Consider the following 17,852-nt stretch of genomic DNA (forward strand, 5'->3'; position numbering starts at 1 on the left):
AGCCTAATGTTTTGAGCAGAACAGCTTTTTAATATAGCTTAAAATCATAAAGTGTGGTATTTCCAGTTTTACACTTTTTTTCAAGATCACTTTAGTTCTTTGAAACATTTTATAGCTTCATGACATTAAAGATGATTTGTTGTGTTTCTGTGGAAAAATGTCACTGCAGTTTTGTTAGAAATTTCATTGAATCTGTACACTACATTGGTTACTATAGACATTTTGATATTATTTTTCAGATAGATAAGCAAATTGATAACTTGCACTTATTTGCCATTTAAAAGTTACTTATTCAATGTTTGACATTGAATAAAGTCAAAGTTTTTATTTTACAGATCATCCACATCATTGGTTAAGCATTTTATTTTTTAAAGATTACTTTATTTTGAATTATGTGCATATGTCTGAGTGAGGATATGTACACAAGTTCAGGTAACTGTGTGGGCCAGAAAAAGGTGTTGGATTCTTGGAGTTGGTTCTGAGCTGCCGGGTAAATATACTGAGGACTGAACTCTGGTCCTCTATAAGAGTAGTATGAGTTCTTAATGGCTGAGTCACCTTTCCAGGCCCCTTTTTATTCTTTCGGATGCTACTGAAAATGAGATTGCTTACTGTTCTCTATTTTAGACAGTTCTTCATTCGTATATACAAACACAACTTTTGTATGTTGAATTCTTATCTTTCAACTTTACTGAATTTATTCTCACTTTTGTGGCATTTTTGGAGGTTTTTATATATAAGATTTAGTCATCTGTAAACAAACAACTTAGCTTCTTCCTTTCCCATTTGGATGTTTTTGTCCCCACCTAATAGTTTTGGCAAAGACTTTCAGTACTTTATTGAAAATAAGTGGTATTAATGAGCATTTCTGTCTCAGTCCTGGTTTAGAGCTAAAAAGCTTTTCACTGGTTTGATATTACCTGCTCATTTGTAATATCTGGCCTTTATTTTGTCAAGGTATATTTCTCGTATAACTACAATTTTGAAGGCCTTTTTAACATGAAAGGATGTTGATATTGCTGAATGTTTTCTTTTCTTGTATCTATTGATGATCGTACTTTTATTTTTCATTGTTATTATAGTTCATTAATTAATTTGCATATGTTGAACCATCGTCTTGTCTTAAAAGCCTCAGCACTATAATCATAAATTTAATCCAAATACAGATGTTTTTGGTGTTTTAAAATAATTACTGAGCTAGTTCAAGAATTTTGTACTACAAAAATAATTATTTTTTTTTTAAATGAGATTCTAAGTCTCCCAAAATAACGATATTCTAACTTTGTATTTACGGTTCATACAGTATTATTATATGCATTATCTCATTTGATCTTCATAAGTCCAGGCACTATTTGATTCAAGGCAAATTAATTTAGAATATTTCAGTTGCTTTCAACTTCCTATCAATCATGAATTTTCTTTTGTCCTGTTGTTCATAATAAAGGCCTAGGAAAGGTTATAGCAATATTATGAGAAGAAACTTAAAAACCACTGCCCTCATTTATTATGTATTATTATTTTGTGATTATTTCTATGGTTTTGGTTCTCTTTTTGATTTTTACCTAGGCATAGAGAACTAGGATATGCTGGTGTAGATCATAAAGACAGATTTAGCCTACCCAAAGGTTCTGTTGCCTTCTTTCCTTCAGCTTTGATAAAAATCCTAGGCAATTTGAAGTAATATAAATAAGCACATTCAACGTATTGCAATTGAATTTAATGACTCAGCATATTGTACGGAGTATAGTACTTGGGAGACTCTAATAATATGTGCCTAAAACTATGCCGCAGGGGAAATAAAAATGTTTGGGAAGAAGTATAAGTTCATCTGTACTTACAAGGTCAGGTTGTATGAACAGCTAACTGTAACTGACAGAAAAGCTTATCTTGTGTTGCACTACAAGATGTCTGACATAGAGCAAAGATAGATCATGATAGACCACTATGTTTTCCTTTATATTTGTATTAAAAATTTAAACTTAGTATTTTTACACATGGATTTATCAGAATTTCAGCTCCCGAAGGTGAGTGCCTATAGCGATAGAGGAACTCAATACAATGTGATATCACCAATGTTTGAAAGAAGAATTGGTTCTCATTCTTCAGCTAAGCTCAAATGAAGAAAGGTTCAAAGGAAGTGGGACTGTTTAGCTGTAGGTTTGAATACACACAAGAGAGAGAACTGCTACTGATAAATACTGTTGCGTAACACTTTCATCCAAGATAACATTCCATCTACAGAAAGCTCCTTAAACCAGAAAGTAAACAATTAAAAGTAGCTTTAGGAAGTCCCTGAAACTTACCACTAGGCTCTCCCTCCCAGAGTAAGCAGTAAAAGCTGAGAGTCCACCCCAGACAAAAGGCAGCTGAGCCGCAAAGAAGACTCTCAGAGGAGAAAAGTTGCAAAGACGACTCTGAGACCAGACCAGCCAGCTGCATGGAAGAATCAGAAACCTGCTGAGGTGCCTGGAAGAGGTTTGGACCAGCCACTTGGAAAGGACGCTTGCTAACTTGTTGAGCTGCCTACAGGCTGTGCAGTGTGCTCCAGGTTATCCAGCTTTTGTGAGCTGTCACTTGTGCTGGAGGTGGGGGACTTGGTGATGCAGCAGTCTGAATCATTTCTGCTCCTTCTAAGTAACCCCTCACCCATCCTCCTGTAAGTAACCCCAATAAAACTCATTGGTTCACCAAGTTGGACTTTGGTGGTGTCCATACTTTGGTCTGTTGAGGAGTCCCTGCCTGGGGTGAGTAGACGTGTGTGTTGCATCTCCTCAGGAAAAGTTTTCGTCACACAACAAATACTAAAAGAGGAAAAAGTAAGCCCCTTGTTGGAGGCATGTTTGTACTCAAACTAAAGAAGAGTTTAGATTAGTACATGAGGACTTCATCACTATAAGAAGATAGCTTCTTGTCAAGGGCTCCAATGTTGGGTAAGGGTACTGATTAAGATATGACTGTGGGATTTCTCAAATTTGAATCCATTCTTGATGTACACTAACTTACAAATCATAACATACATAACGTAGTTGTCTTTATAAGAGAATGGGAAACAACAACTGTGAAAGTTAAACAAGAAGGATACTGGCAGAGGGGAGTGTATTTACAGAGATTGTACCATTTGAGCTTGGGCTCAAAAGATAGGGGTTTTGACCGCGCCAATGCCCACCTCAAATAGGTAAGTGATATGTCCTATTTTAAGTGATATCTGGGGACATTAGAAAAAGGTTCCATGAACTTGAGAATTGTGCCAAAGGTTATTGGAATAGAATGGTGACTTCTACTTCCTTTTATGTCTACAACGGCATTCCTTCCTATTCCTAGTTTGCTTTAAGTGAGTGACTACAATTTCTGCCTATGATTTCTCAGTTCGGTCTGGTGGCTCTTTCCGACTGAAAGGTAGCTTGTCTTTGGTACTTTGGTATGTGTCTGGCCTGGAAAGTAAATGTCATAGTGTTTGCTAAAGGCACCTTGCTCTTATGATGGTTCATGGTCATTCTGTTGGTTCTCAACTCAGCTACTGAGGCACTTTTAGCAGTTATAGAAAGCAAACTCCTGCCTTCCCTGTTAGGGTTTGAAGCTGAAATATCTGCCTCAGGTTTTTGGTCTAGTTGGTGAAGCTCTTTGGGAGACTGAGGAGAACTTGAGAAGTGAGACCTGGATGGAGAAGTGGGTCACTGGAGACCGGGCCTTGGAGGTGTATTATCCTTGTCTGCTTCCTGCCACTATCCACACTTTCTCATCTGCCATTATTGGACCACATCTTCCCACCATGACAGACTATACTGAAACTGAACCAAACTAAGCCTTTTCTCTTTTAAGCTATGTCAGCAATTTGGTGATGGTCATGAAAAGTAACTGATATACTCTCTTTGCCCATGATGCTCTCTGTTTGCAGTTGACTGAATGTGATCCCCACTTGGGATATATATTCTCACCACCTAGTGTATTGTCCTGAATATACCAGGTGATAATATTTGTATGGATTAAAGTTTTAATGTATGCGTGTTATATTTTTCGATGGTAAGTAAACTATTTCTGTAGTTTACAGTTCCTTTTGTGATTTGTAAATTTGAGAATTCTCTGAAAGACGAACCCACTGTGCTTTGGTGTCAATATCCAGTTCTACTGAGCTAGCCTTTGGAATATACTAAATTCACATAACTACTGTCTTGCCATTTCTCTGGACAGGTAGTAATTTCCTCTCTCCTTAGGGACTCTCCTATCTTAATACCGGAATGTTTTCTAAACTTCAATACAGAGATCCATTTTCACTAATTCTTAAGTTCATAATGAGGACATTTCACTTAATGATATCAAATTACCTTACACAGATTTTTTATCATCTTGCAATTGTGCCAGGCTTTCTCATGGGCTTATTTTATCTAAAGTGGGTCCTTCCATTTTATGAGATTAATTAGATTTAGTTGTTTATGGCTAAATGGATGTGACTAGAAAACGTAGCATATAGTGATCTATATGTAAATTGTTTTGATGGTGAATATCAGTGTTTGAAATTGGAAAATCAGTAAACAAGGCACTTAAAGAATTACCAATAACCATAAACAATACAAAGGGGAGAAGAGCTTCTTTTGATCCCGTGATATCAAGAAGAAAAAAAAAAAGTATTCCGAACCAGCAAATGGGAACAGAGGCCACCAGGCTGTCACCTATATCGACTTTATTTTTAAAACCTTTGCACCGTCATGAGTGCACTGCAATATCTTAGGTGCTACTGAAAGCAACCGGGGCATGCAAGTATAGCATGCCCGGAGGACCACAGGTCCCTCTTCATTTTCTATTGTAACAAAGAACAGGTGATGTGCTTCTGCCTGCATTTGCAGCCAGAACAATGCCCGGCCCAGGGAGAGAGCACTGAAGACTTGTCCGTTAGATGAGTGACTTGAGAAGGTAGGCTGACAAGTGGCTGTCACCCGGGAGGCTGCCTCCTCTGCAGCTAGCCGGCGGGCGGCTTCCCGCTGCTGCCTCACCTGTCCTGCAGCACCGACCTGAGTTCGCGCTCCCTGGCCCGTGCCGTCCTCAGGTGGCGACTCATTTCTCACAGCAGGGCCTCGTGAGGAACGTCGGCGGGGGCGCGCCGACCCGGGGTTAGATGGGAAAAGGGGGTGGAGTGGGGGGGGGGACAGACCCAGGGCGGCCCGGACCTCAGTTTCCCAATCTGTGGTCAACAACCAACCTGCGCGCGCGCGCTCGCCTCGCCGCCGCAGCACGGGTGGGCAATCCGGCTCTACCTGGCATTGTGAAAAAAAAAAAAAAAAAGAGCCAAGCCGTCCTGGCTCGGCGAGCGCGCGACCCGCCGAGCAGCTTCCCACGGCCCGCGCTCCTCGCGCGCTCGCTCCGCCGTCCTTCGCTTCCAGCGTGGGGCAGCCCCAGGGGGAGAGCCGAGGGCGCGTGCGCGCCGCAAGGGGTGGGGGGGGGGAGGGGGGAGAGGAGGGAGGTCGGGGCTCTCGGGGAGGCCGCCCGGCGCGCGTCCGCGTGCGCGCGAGCGCGAGCGTGCCAGGACCCGGGGGTACCGCGGTCTACGCGCCCGCAGGTGGGTGCGCGGGTGCGCGCCACAGGGCGAGGGAGAGGGAGGGAGGGAGGAAGGGAGGGAGGGCGGCGACCGAGAGACAGCCTCGCGCCCGCGGGGGAGAGAGAGAGAGCGCGCGCGGGTGCGCGCCACAGGCCGGGGGCGGAGCCCGCGTGCGCGCGCGCGCGGAGGGCAGGGGGCGGGGCCTGCGCGCGGTCGGCGACGGGGCGGGGGACGGGGGGCGGGGCCCCGGGTGCCGGCAGGTAGGCGCGTCCACCCGCCGCCAGCGTTTTCCCCCCGCCCCCCTCGTGCGCGTGCGCGTGCGGCCCTGCCTCCCTCCCTCCCTCCCTCCCGCCGAGAGCGCGCCCCTCCTCGCGCTCGCGCCGGCCGGCGTTCAGTCTGCGAGCCGCGCGCTCGGAGGAGCTCCTGCCGCCGCCGCCGCCGCCGCCGCCGCTGTCGCTGTCGTCGCTGTCGCCGTCGCTGCCGTAGCCGTAGCCTTAGCCGCCGTCGCCTCGGCCGCGGCTCCCGAGCGGAGGCTGCCGTCGCCCTCGGCCGTCTCCGGCCTTTCCCGCCCTTCGCCCCGCCGGCCGCCGGCCGCCGGCGCCTGGCTTCGACGCGGGGTCGCGAAGATGGAGGTGCCGCGCCTGGACCATGCCCTCAGCAGCCCCAGCAGCCCGTGTGAGGAGATCAAGAACCTCAGTCTGGAGGCCATCCAGCTGTGCGACCGCGATGGTGAGGCAGGGCGACATCGGCGGGAGACAAAAGGACGCGGGCGGAGGGGTCCGCTCCGGTCCGTGGGAGAGGGCGCCGCTCGGGTCCGCGGGAGAAGGCTGCTGGCTGGGGGTGAGGGCGTCTCTCTGGTCTGCGGGAGAGGGCTCCGCGCCCGGTCCGCGGGAGAAGGCTACCGGGGGAGAGGGCGCCTCTCGGGTCCGCGGGAGAGGGCTCCACTGGGGAGACGGAGCCGTTCGGATCCGCGGGAGAAGGCTCCGCGGTGGAGAGGGCGCCTCTCGGGTCCGCGGCCCAATGCTGCCTAATTCTGCAGCAGACAGGTCCTGGGTCTCCCGGCCGGGGACTTACCCTGGATGCTCCCGGCACCCGCCACCGCAAAGGCTAGATAGGATTCTCTGACCAGAAACTTACCCATCCCCTTGCAAACCTCCTACCCACTGAAGTGTCTAGCTGGGGTGAGCATGGTAGTTAGTATTTTAGTCAGCGGGCGGAAAAGCTGCGTTTCAGCACCAAGGACAGACACTAGGCTCGAGCTCTGGGCAGCGATTCTGAGAATGTCAAAAAAATCTGTAAGGGAATGGGTCCTCTACATCTACTGGGATTCAGTGTGTGAGTGTGTGTGTGTGTGTGTGTGTGTGTGTGTGTGTGTGTGTGTGTGTGTGTGTGTGTAGCACATACCATTGTGTGTTGATGTGTCGGTACTCTATTGTTAAAGTTGGCAGTCTCCGAAAAAAAAAATGAATGATTGATCACAGGTCCCAGCGTTAAAGAGCAGTGTGGGCACAGAGCTGTGTGCTGGGCTAGTTGGAGGATCAGGGTTGTTCATCCGGAGCACCGTGCTGGACTAGTTGGAGGGTCAGTTGTTTTAGCTATTTGGAATAAAACTTCATTTGTAAAGAAGTCGTCTGATTGCTAATTGGCCAAATAATTGTAAAATTCTGCATGTAACACAGGGAAATCAGTTGACATGGAAACACTTGACTGTTTAACTGTATGTGAGTAATGGCTATCAAGCATTTTAAAGAAAAGTTATGGGAGATATTAATTTGTGCTCCGTAAGGTCATAAAATTTAGCAGTGTAACCCCGTATAGGAAACAAAGATCTTGTTTTTAAAAGCATTTAAATGGTAATAACTAGTTTAGGCGTTGCTTTCTTAAACGTTTAGGTAGAGTGAGCACTAAGTCCTGTTCAGTAATACATTTGTTATTGTTAATATGAGTTTATTTTTGATAATTTTGAAACCAAAATTCAAACGCTTTGAACCCAACAAACCTTAGCTTCTAAAAGAAGTGAGGTCTGAGTAAATAATCTTGTAAAGGCTGCTTATATTTCCTTTATTGGTAGATAACATTAGTAATGTTACCTTCCTAAATTGCAGCTATTTTTTATTTTCTTAGATTGGTTCCAGAGAAAATTAAGACTCTAAATGAAAGTAGATTTGATTTGTATTTAGTTCAGTGATTTATCAAATGCTCATTCAAATAGTAAATGGAACTAGAGAATTCAATGTTGTTCCTCAAACTTCAATAATTTCAGTATATTAAATTGCATTCACTGTGTTTATCATGGATATTAGGGAAATATTTGTTTAATGAAGTTCAGAGTTACTAATGTATGGTGTACAAATTAATGCTGCTTTTACTACAGTCTGTTCTTCCAGAATAGCAGCTCTAGTGATCCATTTTTAGTTGTTTCAGTTGACAATATGAATTCTGCGAAATGAACAAATTATGTAATGCTTAATTGAGGGGGATACTGGGATCAAGCAATAGCTATGACAATTATTATTTGTAGTCCTGTGATGGATTTATACTAATCAGGTTTCATTTTGTAAAACAGTTTAATCCAAGGAGTACAAAGAACCATGTCTTATAAAATGCGTCAAAAAATGGAGAAATTCCATAGAGATGTTGTCAAATGCTTACCTTCCCCTCCGCTTTGTGACCCTGTTCCAATATATGGCAATTTCTAATCAGTTAGTTGGCTTCTTGAGAATGATGTAGAGGGAATGACACCATTTTTATAGGATAGTTTTGTAATGTGTTGTAGTAAATCTGTTCACTAGACTTTCCTTAGCACAGTTTCATACTGAGATATTTCTAGCTGTGTGGTGTTTGCTCCCTGCACTCCGCTGACTTTCCTCCCTCTCGGGTCTCACTGCTTCTCTTCTATCAATACATGGAGCAGAAAGGCAAGATTATGGCAGCATGTGTAGCTGAAGATATATTGTCATGTTTTAGGTCTATAGAGCTGTAGCTTTATTTTATGACCATGGGGAGGTATATTGCTTTGTGGTTTACTTTTTAATTATTTCACTTCACTCCTGTTAATTTGGTAAGAAAAAAATGAAATGTTAATTCCTTGTAAATGAAACAAAGTAGACTAGGGGAAAGTATGGTAGGATTGTTAATGTTCTTTCCTTTCTACCTGCCGATGTTTTGAATTGTATCATGTTGCGTGAACCACAAGCTATGGCTCCAGGTGAAGATAACTGTCTGTCTCTGCTCTTTTTCGCTTTGTCTGTGGCTGATCTTTCTATAAATTGTAGTTTATGTTGATAGCATCATCTCACAGCATTTATTTTATTTATTTCTTATTTTTCAAAATTATTGGTAATCTTGGAAGAATAGCAGAGTTCAAATAGTCATGCATTCAATTTTTAATAAAGCAAAAGGGTTCCTATAAATACACATGCATATTACCTTGTGAGTCGTCTTTCCTAGGCATGTCTGTTTTGTTGCTAGTATGTGGTTCCTGCCCATGTGCTAATAACTGTAGTTCAAAATGAGGATTTTAGATAGGATTCTATTAGTCAACTGTTGGAGTGAATACAGTAGCTCTGGGAGCTTCTGTTAATCCCTGTTCCAAGCAGACAAGTGCTTCTTTCCCTAGCTTTAGAGTGCTCTGGTGTACTCCGTATTCAGTACACCATGTTGCTTCACAATGATTTTTTAATGGAAAGAAAAACATCTAGTTTTTCATCTGAAAATATCAGTAATACAGGAATCCATTTTTAGATTGTTTCTTCCTGTAGCTGCATGAGGTGCTTACCCTCCTGTGACAAGAAAAATAAAAAATAGCTCACCGCCCCTAATACAAAATTCTGTATCAGTTCTGATTCTCGTCATCTTTTTATCACACACACACACACACACACACACACACACACACACACACACATACTTCTGTTCCTTCCTGGAAAGATTTATATATATATATATATATATATATATATATATATATATATATATATATATATATGCCACCGTGGAGAGATAGGTAGATATCTCTATGTGTTTGCCAAGCTCCCTATATTGTTTTCATAGAGAAGTAGGAGAGACTCATTTGTTTTATAATGTTAACACACACCCCCCCGAAGCTTTCTGTCATTAACAGTCATTATCTCTCGGAGGAGGTCATTCTGTTACTGTCTAGATATAGTACATGGAGTTTATGACACTACTTACAAGTGAACACAACTTAAGGAAACTAGAGTTTCTTTGTAATCATAGTTCTGTGGAGGAAGGAAAAGGGAAGTTTTTCTCTTTTATATACTCAAAATATAGATTCCTTTAAGGAATCTTGTTTACTTAAATTATAGAAGGAGCTGAAACATTTTTTATGCTTTTGACGTATTAATTGAACACATTTTAACATTGGGAGCATAAAGTAACTCAAATGCATAATGACTTAGTCCACATTAGATAACCTGTAATATCTCTAAAGCAAGCAAACACCTAGGAAGAACATCTGTACTGTGTGCCTTTAATGTCTCAATCACAAGAATGTGAGGTAATCATGACTCAGTCCCACTGACGTGTGGTATGGAATAGCAGTAATACCATTTCAGATCAGATGGCCAGGGTTAGAATGTTGGCTCTTGACAGCCCTGTAACCTTGGGAAAGTTACTTAACTGGTTTTAGCCCAAGGCACTGTGCAAAACAATCATAGTAATAGCACATGTGACTCCTGACATGTAAAATGAAGTATTATATAGCATAGGTCACAATTCTTGTTGCAAAATGGAGAAAAATTATTTGGAGTGGAATGTTACCTTTCACATACTTTCTTGAGTTGAATGTACTAATTTCTTTAACCTCTTTTTTTGTGGCCAGTATTTGCATCCCTGGTAGTAATTCAGTTGTGTGCTGTTTAGGGAAGCATTTTGTGAGAAATTGTTGGCAAGCATAAATTCTGAGTATTAAGAGTAAACTGAAAGAACCACAATGGCAGTACTTGGACACCCTGCTCACTATCCATCCCAACAGTAACCCCATTGTCACTCTTAGTTCTAGAAGCTGTTTTGAGCTTCTGGTTCACATCTGCGACTGCTTTCCCTGTGCCTTATGACCTGGACACACACTTGGAACAAGTGTCTGCCTCAGCTCCTCTCTGCCCTTGCTTGACAATATTTTTCTTCATGTTCATCTCTAACAGCTGCTCCGCTCTGTGTCATATGTCTCTGTGTTCATTTCTTTGCCTCAGATATCACTGTGAGGCTGGTGTAAATTTTCATTAGTGAGCAAAAAAAAAAAAAAAAAAAAAAAGCCAAATGAATAAATAAAAGCTAAAGGAAACAAAGAAGAGCAAGAAAACCATCAGCTGTGTTGAACCAATTCTTCTTCTTAGTGGGAGTCTATTTAATTTCCATAGAAGATGTGACTAAGGAAAGTCACACCAAAGGCAATGTGAACAGACTCCCTCCAGTGGCAGAATGACTGTGTGGCCTAAGCACTAACTGGCACTTGACTGGTTGCCCAGGCAGGCCTCTCAGAGACTCACTCTAGGCAGAGCACTGTGTAGACAACAATCAGGCCACTTGGTTTATCCTCACTAATATTCCCTCCTCGTTTGTCCCATCTTGCTTTTCCTCTAAGTCGAGTGAGTCTGCTCCCATTTGCTTTTACCCTTCTATCAGCTTCAGTAATGACAGCAGTCGATTGACTTGCTGAGACAAGCACTGTACTTTAGTTTCTGGATTCACTTCCCTGCCCTTAGTCAAAGTTTCAGATTTTACGTTTTTGACTTGTCGAATACATCTCTTTCCATTTCTGCTCAATTTCTTTCTAAGAATCTCTTAATTCATTATTAATTATTTGAATTATTTTCTCACTATGCTAAAATATATACCTCATTTTGTAACTATTTAAAATATTTTATTACTGCAAGACTGTAATTAATGTCTCACTGAGGAGAATATGTTTGTACATATACATTTGAGGAGAAAAGTCAGCATTTTTAAAGTCTGGTAGCAGAAATATGTAGCAAAGCAGGAACATCAGGGCTCAAATGTGCAGAGCTTCAGCATGCTCTGCTCCTAGATGTCAGAACGCAGGGTGTTGGCAGCGTGGAGGGGTGCACAAGTACAGACCTCAGGACGGAATTCCAGGCAGAGTGGAATGTGATCAAGAATAACTAGAATTGTAAGTCTGGAAAATTGAAAATCAGAATTATTGGTAAGGAGGAAAAGCAAATATTTGGAGGCATCTTGGTAACATCAGTTTTTTACACTTGAGGTTTTAGGTCTCAGTGTACAGTGTTCTACATCCTTTTCAAGAAGAACTCTACTTCATAGACACTGTGTCACTAGACTAGTTCTATCTACTGCTTTGTCCTTGTTTCATGAGAGGATGCATATTCAAGCAGAACTTCTCTACCTCATAGACATTGTGTCACTAGAATAGTCCTTTCTACTGCTTTGTCATTGTTTCATGAGGGAATGCATATTCTTTCTAGGGCCACCTTTTTCTTCATTCATACTACTCAAAATAGTTCAGACTTTTTGATTGAACCGTCTTACTGAGAAGGATGTGTTTTACACATATATCTTTAAGAAGAAAAAAAACTAGTGTTGGAAACTTTCTAGAAGAAATGCAGAAAACATATAGTCTAATGATAGAAGTTTTAAAGCTGGTACTTTATAAAAACAAACTCTTTGCTGCTTTGAGTGCATAGTGAAGTAGAGGTACTTTTGCCTGTCTACATAAAGATAATGTTGTAATCTTTGGAGGCCTTTTGGGCTTATTACTATAAAGGAAAAAAAGCATTTGAGCTAAGGCATTCTCAATGCAGCTTTAGGAAATGTCTTGGAAATTTATGGTACATGGTCTTTAGTTGTGTTTTCTGAAAAGGATTCTAGAATGGGGGGAACAATTACTCATGGAAACTACCCATGTCACTAGGAGACTAGAACTTACGTGAAGTCTGGATTTGACGTCAATTTTAGCGAGGTCTCTAAGGAGCTTGGTTGTATTTCACTCCTTGAAGGAAAGAGTGAACGCAGTCCAGAGAAGGCCCAAGTTGAATCCCAAAGATGAACTAAGTCTGCAGTCCAGGTTTGTTAAAAATGCTAATGAGACCCTGGTAGTTCAGAGTTACTTCCTAGCTGCGGTGGAGCAAAGAGCGTCTCAGCTGGATTTGTAGCTAGTTGGTCATTTTTGCGAGCATTTGAACTGTGGTGTGGTCCATTTACTAAGCTGCTCCGGAGATTTGATGTGTAGTGTACTATTGGCCACAGTGGTTGTGGCAATTTCTGTGAATACATGTGTTCTTTTGTCTTCTACAGCACACAGGCTTTGCTACCTAATGCTAGCACAGAAGGTTCCTGACTAGTCATATGCCATTACAGATGAGGCAGATATAGTTTTACTCCATATTTTGAGTTTAATAAGAACTTGTCAGGAGTCAGAATGCTGATGAAATTCTGTCCTTAAAACTTTAAAAGCTAGTGACTAAGGCCAACAAGAACCAAGTTAATCTTGTACATTTATTATTTGACCAGTTCCTAATGTCAATATTTTATGATTATGTCTATGATGTAAACCAGGAGTTAGTTATTATAGTCCTTGAGCCAGATCCCCAAGCCTGCCACCTGTTGATATATATAAAAACATACTGGAACAAACATGCCCGTTTTATGTAAATATAACAAATTTATGTTTATAAATTGATTTTTATATTAATTACATATTATCAATGGCTACAGTGTCCCTAGAGCAGAGGTAACTGGCTGTGACAGACTACATAGCCCACAAACTCCTTAAAATAGATACTCTTTGGCCCTTCACTAAAGTATACACTAACATCTAGAAAAGACTGCCTGTGAGCTAACCTCTCTTGACAGGATAAAGACGTTGGAAGTTTGTGAAAGAAAATTGTAGACTGATACTGCTTTTGCATATTATCAAAGTTTTGAGACTATGTACATCATGTAGAGAGCCATAGGAAGTCAAATAATGAAAAAAGTTAGCCCTGTGTGGGGTTACTCCAATATGGAGGACCCTGTAGGTTCTTGTGTCTGAGTTTAGAAGGGCATGTTTCTATGCGCAGGCATTTCCAGGTACACTTCAAATTCTACTAATGTTTTTAAGTGTCAGAGGTGGTATAAACTCTGAAGACATGTAGATTTATTTAAGATTTTATACATACCATATTCTTTAGTCTACCAAACTATTAAAAGAAGAGTTGAGCCAGGCATGGTGAAACATGTCTGTCACCATAGAGCTTAGGAGGTAGAGGCAAGAGGGTCAGGAATTCAAGGCCAGCCTGAGCTACATGAGACCTGGTTTCAGAGAGTCAAGGTCTTATCAGTTTGTTGTTCATAATCTATCTCTAACCATCTGTAGTAAAAGACGCTTTAGAAACAAATTTCCTACTTGTCATTGCCTGATAAATGTAAAAGTTACTACAAATTAAAATGAAAAAAATGGTAAAGGTGTCAACGCATAAAAATCAACCAATATTCTTTAAGCTTTCTAAGTGAGTGGTCCTAATTGTTCTATTTCCTCCAAGATTGACAGTTCAGAGACCATCCTTTGTGAATGGAGCAAACATCTAAATAACACTAGATGACAGTGCCATTTTCTTCTCTGGGGGTTCATTTATAGGTACTAATCTTAAGAGTCCCCATTCGGGGCAGGAGAAATGGCTCAGCATTCCAAGTACCGGCTGCCCTTCCAGAGGACCAGGGTCTGTTTCCCAGCACACACATGGTAGCTCACAAGCATTTGTAACTCCAGTTCCAGGGAGTCTAAAACCCTCTTCTGCCTCCTCAGGCACTGTACACATGTAGTGCACAGACATACCCAAACACCCATACACATAAAACAAAAAATTCAAATAAAAATAAAACTTAAAAGAGTCTTGCTTTGTTTCCTATTGTTCTTTTACATGCTATTTTCACTATTTGTTCGTGTATGTGTTCCAACCTTATGGGTCTATATTCAGAATAAGCAGAGATAGAAGGAAGGACCCCAAAATGCATATTTACTTGGGTCCTGAATTCAAAGTAAGTCCAATAGTGTGGAAAAAGAGCGTTAATTCTGTCTTTGTGAAGCAATATTTTCTGGATATTAAAAATAAAATACCACGGTGGGGGGAGTAGAAGGGCATTTGTGATGGAGATGAGAGTGTATCTAAAAATCAGGGTACTTTGGTTGTGGTGTTGCTGGAGGAAAGAAATGTGCCTGATAGGAGAGTAAGCTAAAAGCCTGAGAGGGCTGGCTAGGCAGGTTATGCCATGATTACAAGTAGAGGTTTACCTTGTTACTAGATAGCTTCTCTCAAACTTTCTAGTTTGCAGAGAATCTCTATTTGTCTTTCATTTTTATCGCATCATAGGTATAAAATTCCGGTTCCTACAAAAAGTAATGGCAAAATTACTTTTGAACTTTCTGTTCTTCCTCAGTGTAGTCTCCAGGATTGCTGATCTAGACTGAATGAGAAATAGTACAACTCTCTCACAGGTGAACTATAAAGGATGAAGTGTTCAGTCTGGAGGAGAGTGACAGAGAGAATTTGTCAGTTTAGTGTTCATTGTTGATGTAACAGGATTTTATGAAATCAGATGCTTGTTGATAATAGTTTAAATGCTCATTCTTTTATGCTTCACTTTATTAAATTTCAGACACACTTATCTTGCTTGAATGTTGAATCTCAGCTTTAAGGTGCAGTTTTATTACTGAAAAATTATTTATATTTTATAAACTTGGAAACATTGTGACCATATTGTCAGATTTAGTTTTTTTCAGCTTACTAAAGATTTAGCTAAGTTTTCCCAAGTTATGTATATTTGAAAGGTATTTATAAAAAAATTTAGTTAACTTTTAGTTACTGAAAATTTTTATTTTCTCTGAAATATTTATATTTTGTTTAACAGTACTCAGCTAATGAATTTTGACATTTTCTGTCAATAATATTATAGTTAGCTTGTAGGAAAATAATTACAATATAAATAACAGTTTCTATGTGATTATCTAAAATATTTGAAATACCTTAATGTCTAATACCTTAATGTCTTAATGATAATACCTTATCAATGGCAATTACTACTTTATGAAATCTGACTGCAGGTTTACAAGAGCTTCCACTCCAGTTTTTTATTTTATCTTTTCCCCTTAATATAGTTGTCTCAACATTTCTTATTATCTCATTGATGGCATACTAAAAACTGACTTGGGCATTCATTCTCTTCTCCATTGTGTGTTACTTGACCATTTTTAAATTTACCCTTAAAAACAAAAAAAAAAAAACAAAAAACTTCTGCAAAACCACCTGGGGAACCCTACCATAATTTCTGTTCTCATTCTGCTAAACCATAAAGATGTTAGGTAAACCCAACATTTGAGCTCATCAGGACTCTACTGAATACCGTCTGTATTCTCTGTACTTGAAGATATGTAACATTGTTTTGTTTAGCTTTTTAAACAAGAGCTTATTTATTTAACATGTTGGTTGCAATACCAGAAATAACAAATTTAATGATTGTTTTTAACCATGTGTATCTCTTAGGTGGTATAATGACTTCATTTTGAACACATTTTAATTATCTGATTCATAATAACTTCAGCCACTTTTTGCTACAAAATTCTGGAACTTGTCAGAGACCATATAATTATTTTGAAAAATATTTTCATATACAACCCAAGGAAAATTTGTCAATTTTAATTACTACAGTCTAAATTCTAACCAAAAAGAAAAAAGGATGTTTAGTTTTAGTAACAATTTCTGAAAGCTTATAGCAGATACCTGTCAGTGTGGTCAACAATAGCTGAAAAATTAACTCTACTAATTAACAGACTTCTGACATTTTAAACTAAATTGGTCTTAGTGTATCCATGTTAAACCTGGTTAATGGTTCTTGTTCTTTTTAATCTAGGAATGCATTTTAATTTCATAATTGCCCATACTTTGTATAGGTAATTAGAAAGGATAGCTCCAGACTTAAAGTAACTTCATCCTAATCCCTTAGCCTGCTGAATTTTTCCTGCTGAGAGCAATAGAACTAATAGAGACACATGAACCTAGACTAAAAAGCACTGAATACTGCATGTACATACTCAAAGTATATTTGAAATTTCACTTGAGCATATATTTGCCCATACTTGAATATAAACAATAAGAGACAGAACCCCATCTTTTTAGATGCTGTGCAATAGGCAAAGTTTTCTTTTTGATGTTTACTGCAGCCCAGTTTGATATGTGCTATTTGTGTCCCAATAGCTCAAAATAATGACAAAAAAAGCTAAATGATGTTTGCTGATCCATCATCTCTGTACTAAGAAAGCTTAAATCTCTTGACAGTGGGTCTGGTTCTCAAAATGTATCCCCTGGAGGGCCTGTCAGAACACGCCTCATTCCCTGAGTTTGTGATTGATTAGATCTGGGGTGGAGCCCACGACTTTGTTTTTCTAAATTTTCCCGATGAGCTGCTCTTAGTGATCTAGGGTCTACACCTGGAGAAGCCATGCTAGAAGCATGCCCAAATGGTTTCGTAGGCAGGGGAACTGTATCAGTCCATGTTACATTGCTCTGAGCAAGTACCAGAGCCAGAGGGGTGGATAAAGAAAACTGGTTTATTTACATCACAGCATGATGCTGGATCTGGTAAGTGTTCCCCTGCTTTATCACCTCATGACAGGAGACCCAGTGTGGAGGGTGGGGGGAGAGGAGAGAGAGAAAACACATAGCAAGATACAAGACAGGAAGCTAGGGAGAAACTAGGGAAGTCTTTACACTAACCAGGGCTCAGAACCACTTCTTTAATCTTTCCTGGGGTAGTGACCTCAGTGACCTAATGACCTCTCACTAGGTCCACCTCTTAAAAGGTCCCACCATCTCTTTTACATTTTATTTGTTTATTTATGTATTTACTTTTGTGAATGTGGGTATATATGTAATGGTGCTTGTGTGAAGGTCAGAAGACAACTTGTGAGAATTGGTTCCCTCCTACTGTCATGTGGATCCAGAGGATTGAACTCAGATCATCAGCCTTGGTGACAAGTGAATTTACCTGCCTAGCAATCTGATTGGTCCCACCATCACTTACTATTGCTGCACTGGGGACCACACTCCCAGCACACAAACTCTTAGGGGACAAACTACACCCAAACCTTAGAGGAAGAGTCAGTACCCGCCTCCAAAGAGTGGTATAATTAATCATTCAAGGCAAACATCTGTGGGCTTTGTGATTATACTGAAAGGGTGATATATGAAACAGGAGTTGATGATAGCTAAATGTGCTAGATTGGGGGCTGGATATTTTAACACAAGTAAATAAGATCAGAATGGTTTAATGAAGGCAATCTGAAAGAATA

General features: G+C 40.6%; 1 protein-coding gene across 2 annotated transcripts in view; it reads left to right on the forward strand.

The window, feature by feature from the left end:
- Positions 1 to 6,036: 6,036 nt before the first annotated feature.
- Positions 6,037 to 17,852, forward strand: part of Phyhipl (phytanoyl-CoA 2-hydroxylase interacting protein like) — a 40,045-nt gene continuing 28,229 nt past the window's right edge. The window contains exon 1 of one of the 2 annotated variants that reach the window (XM_059281532.1): positions 6,037 to 6,259. In XM_059281532.1, the coding sequence (XP_059137515.1) occupies positions 6,157 to 6,259 (103 nt within the window). In that variant the 5' untranslated portion in view covers positions 6,037 to 6,156. Of the gene's footprint in view, positions 6,260 to 12,431; positions 12,594 to 17,852 lie in introns of those variants that run through there. The other variant, XM_059281534.1, reaches the window with a different exon arrangement.

Source organism: Peromyscus eremicus, chromosome 16_21 (genome assembly GCF_949786415.1).
Source record: "Peromyscus eremicus chromosome 16_21, PerEre_H2_v1, whole genome shotgun sequence".
Lineage (NCBI taxonomy): Eukaryota > Metazoa > Chordata > Mammalia > Rodentia > Cricetidae > Peromyscus > Peromyscus eremicus.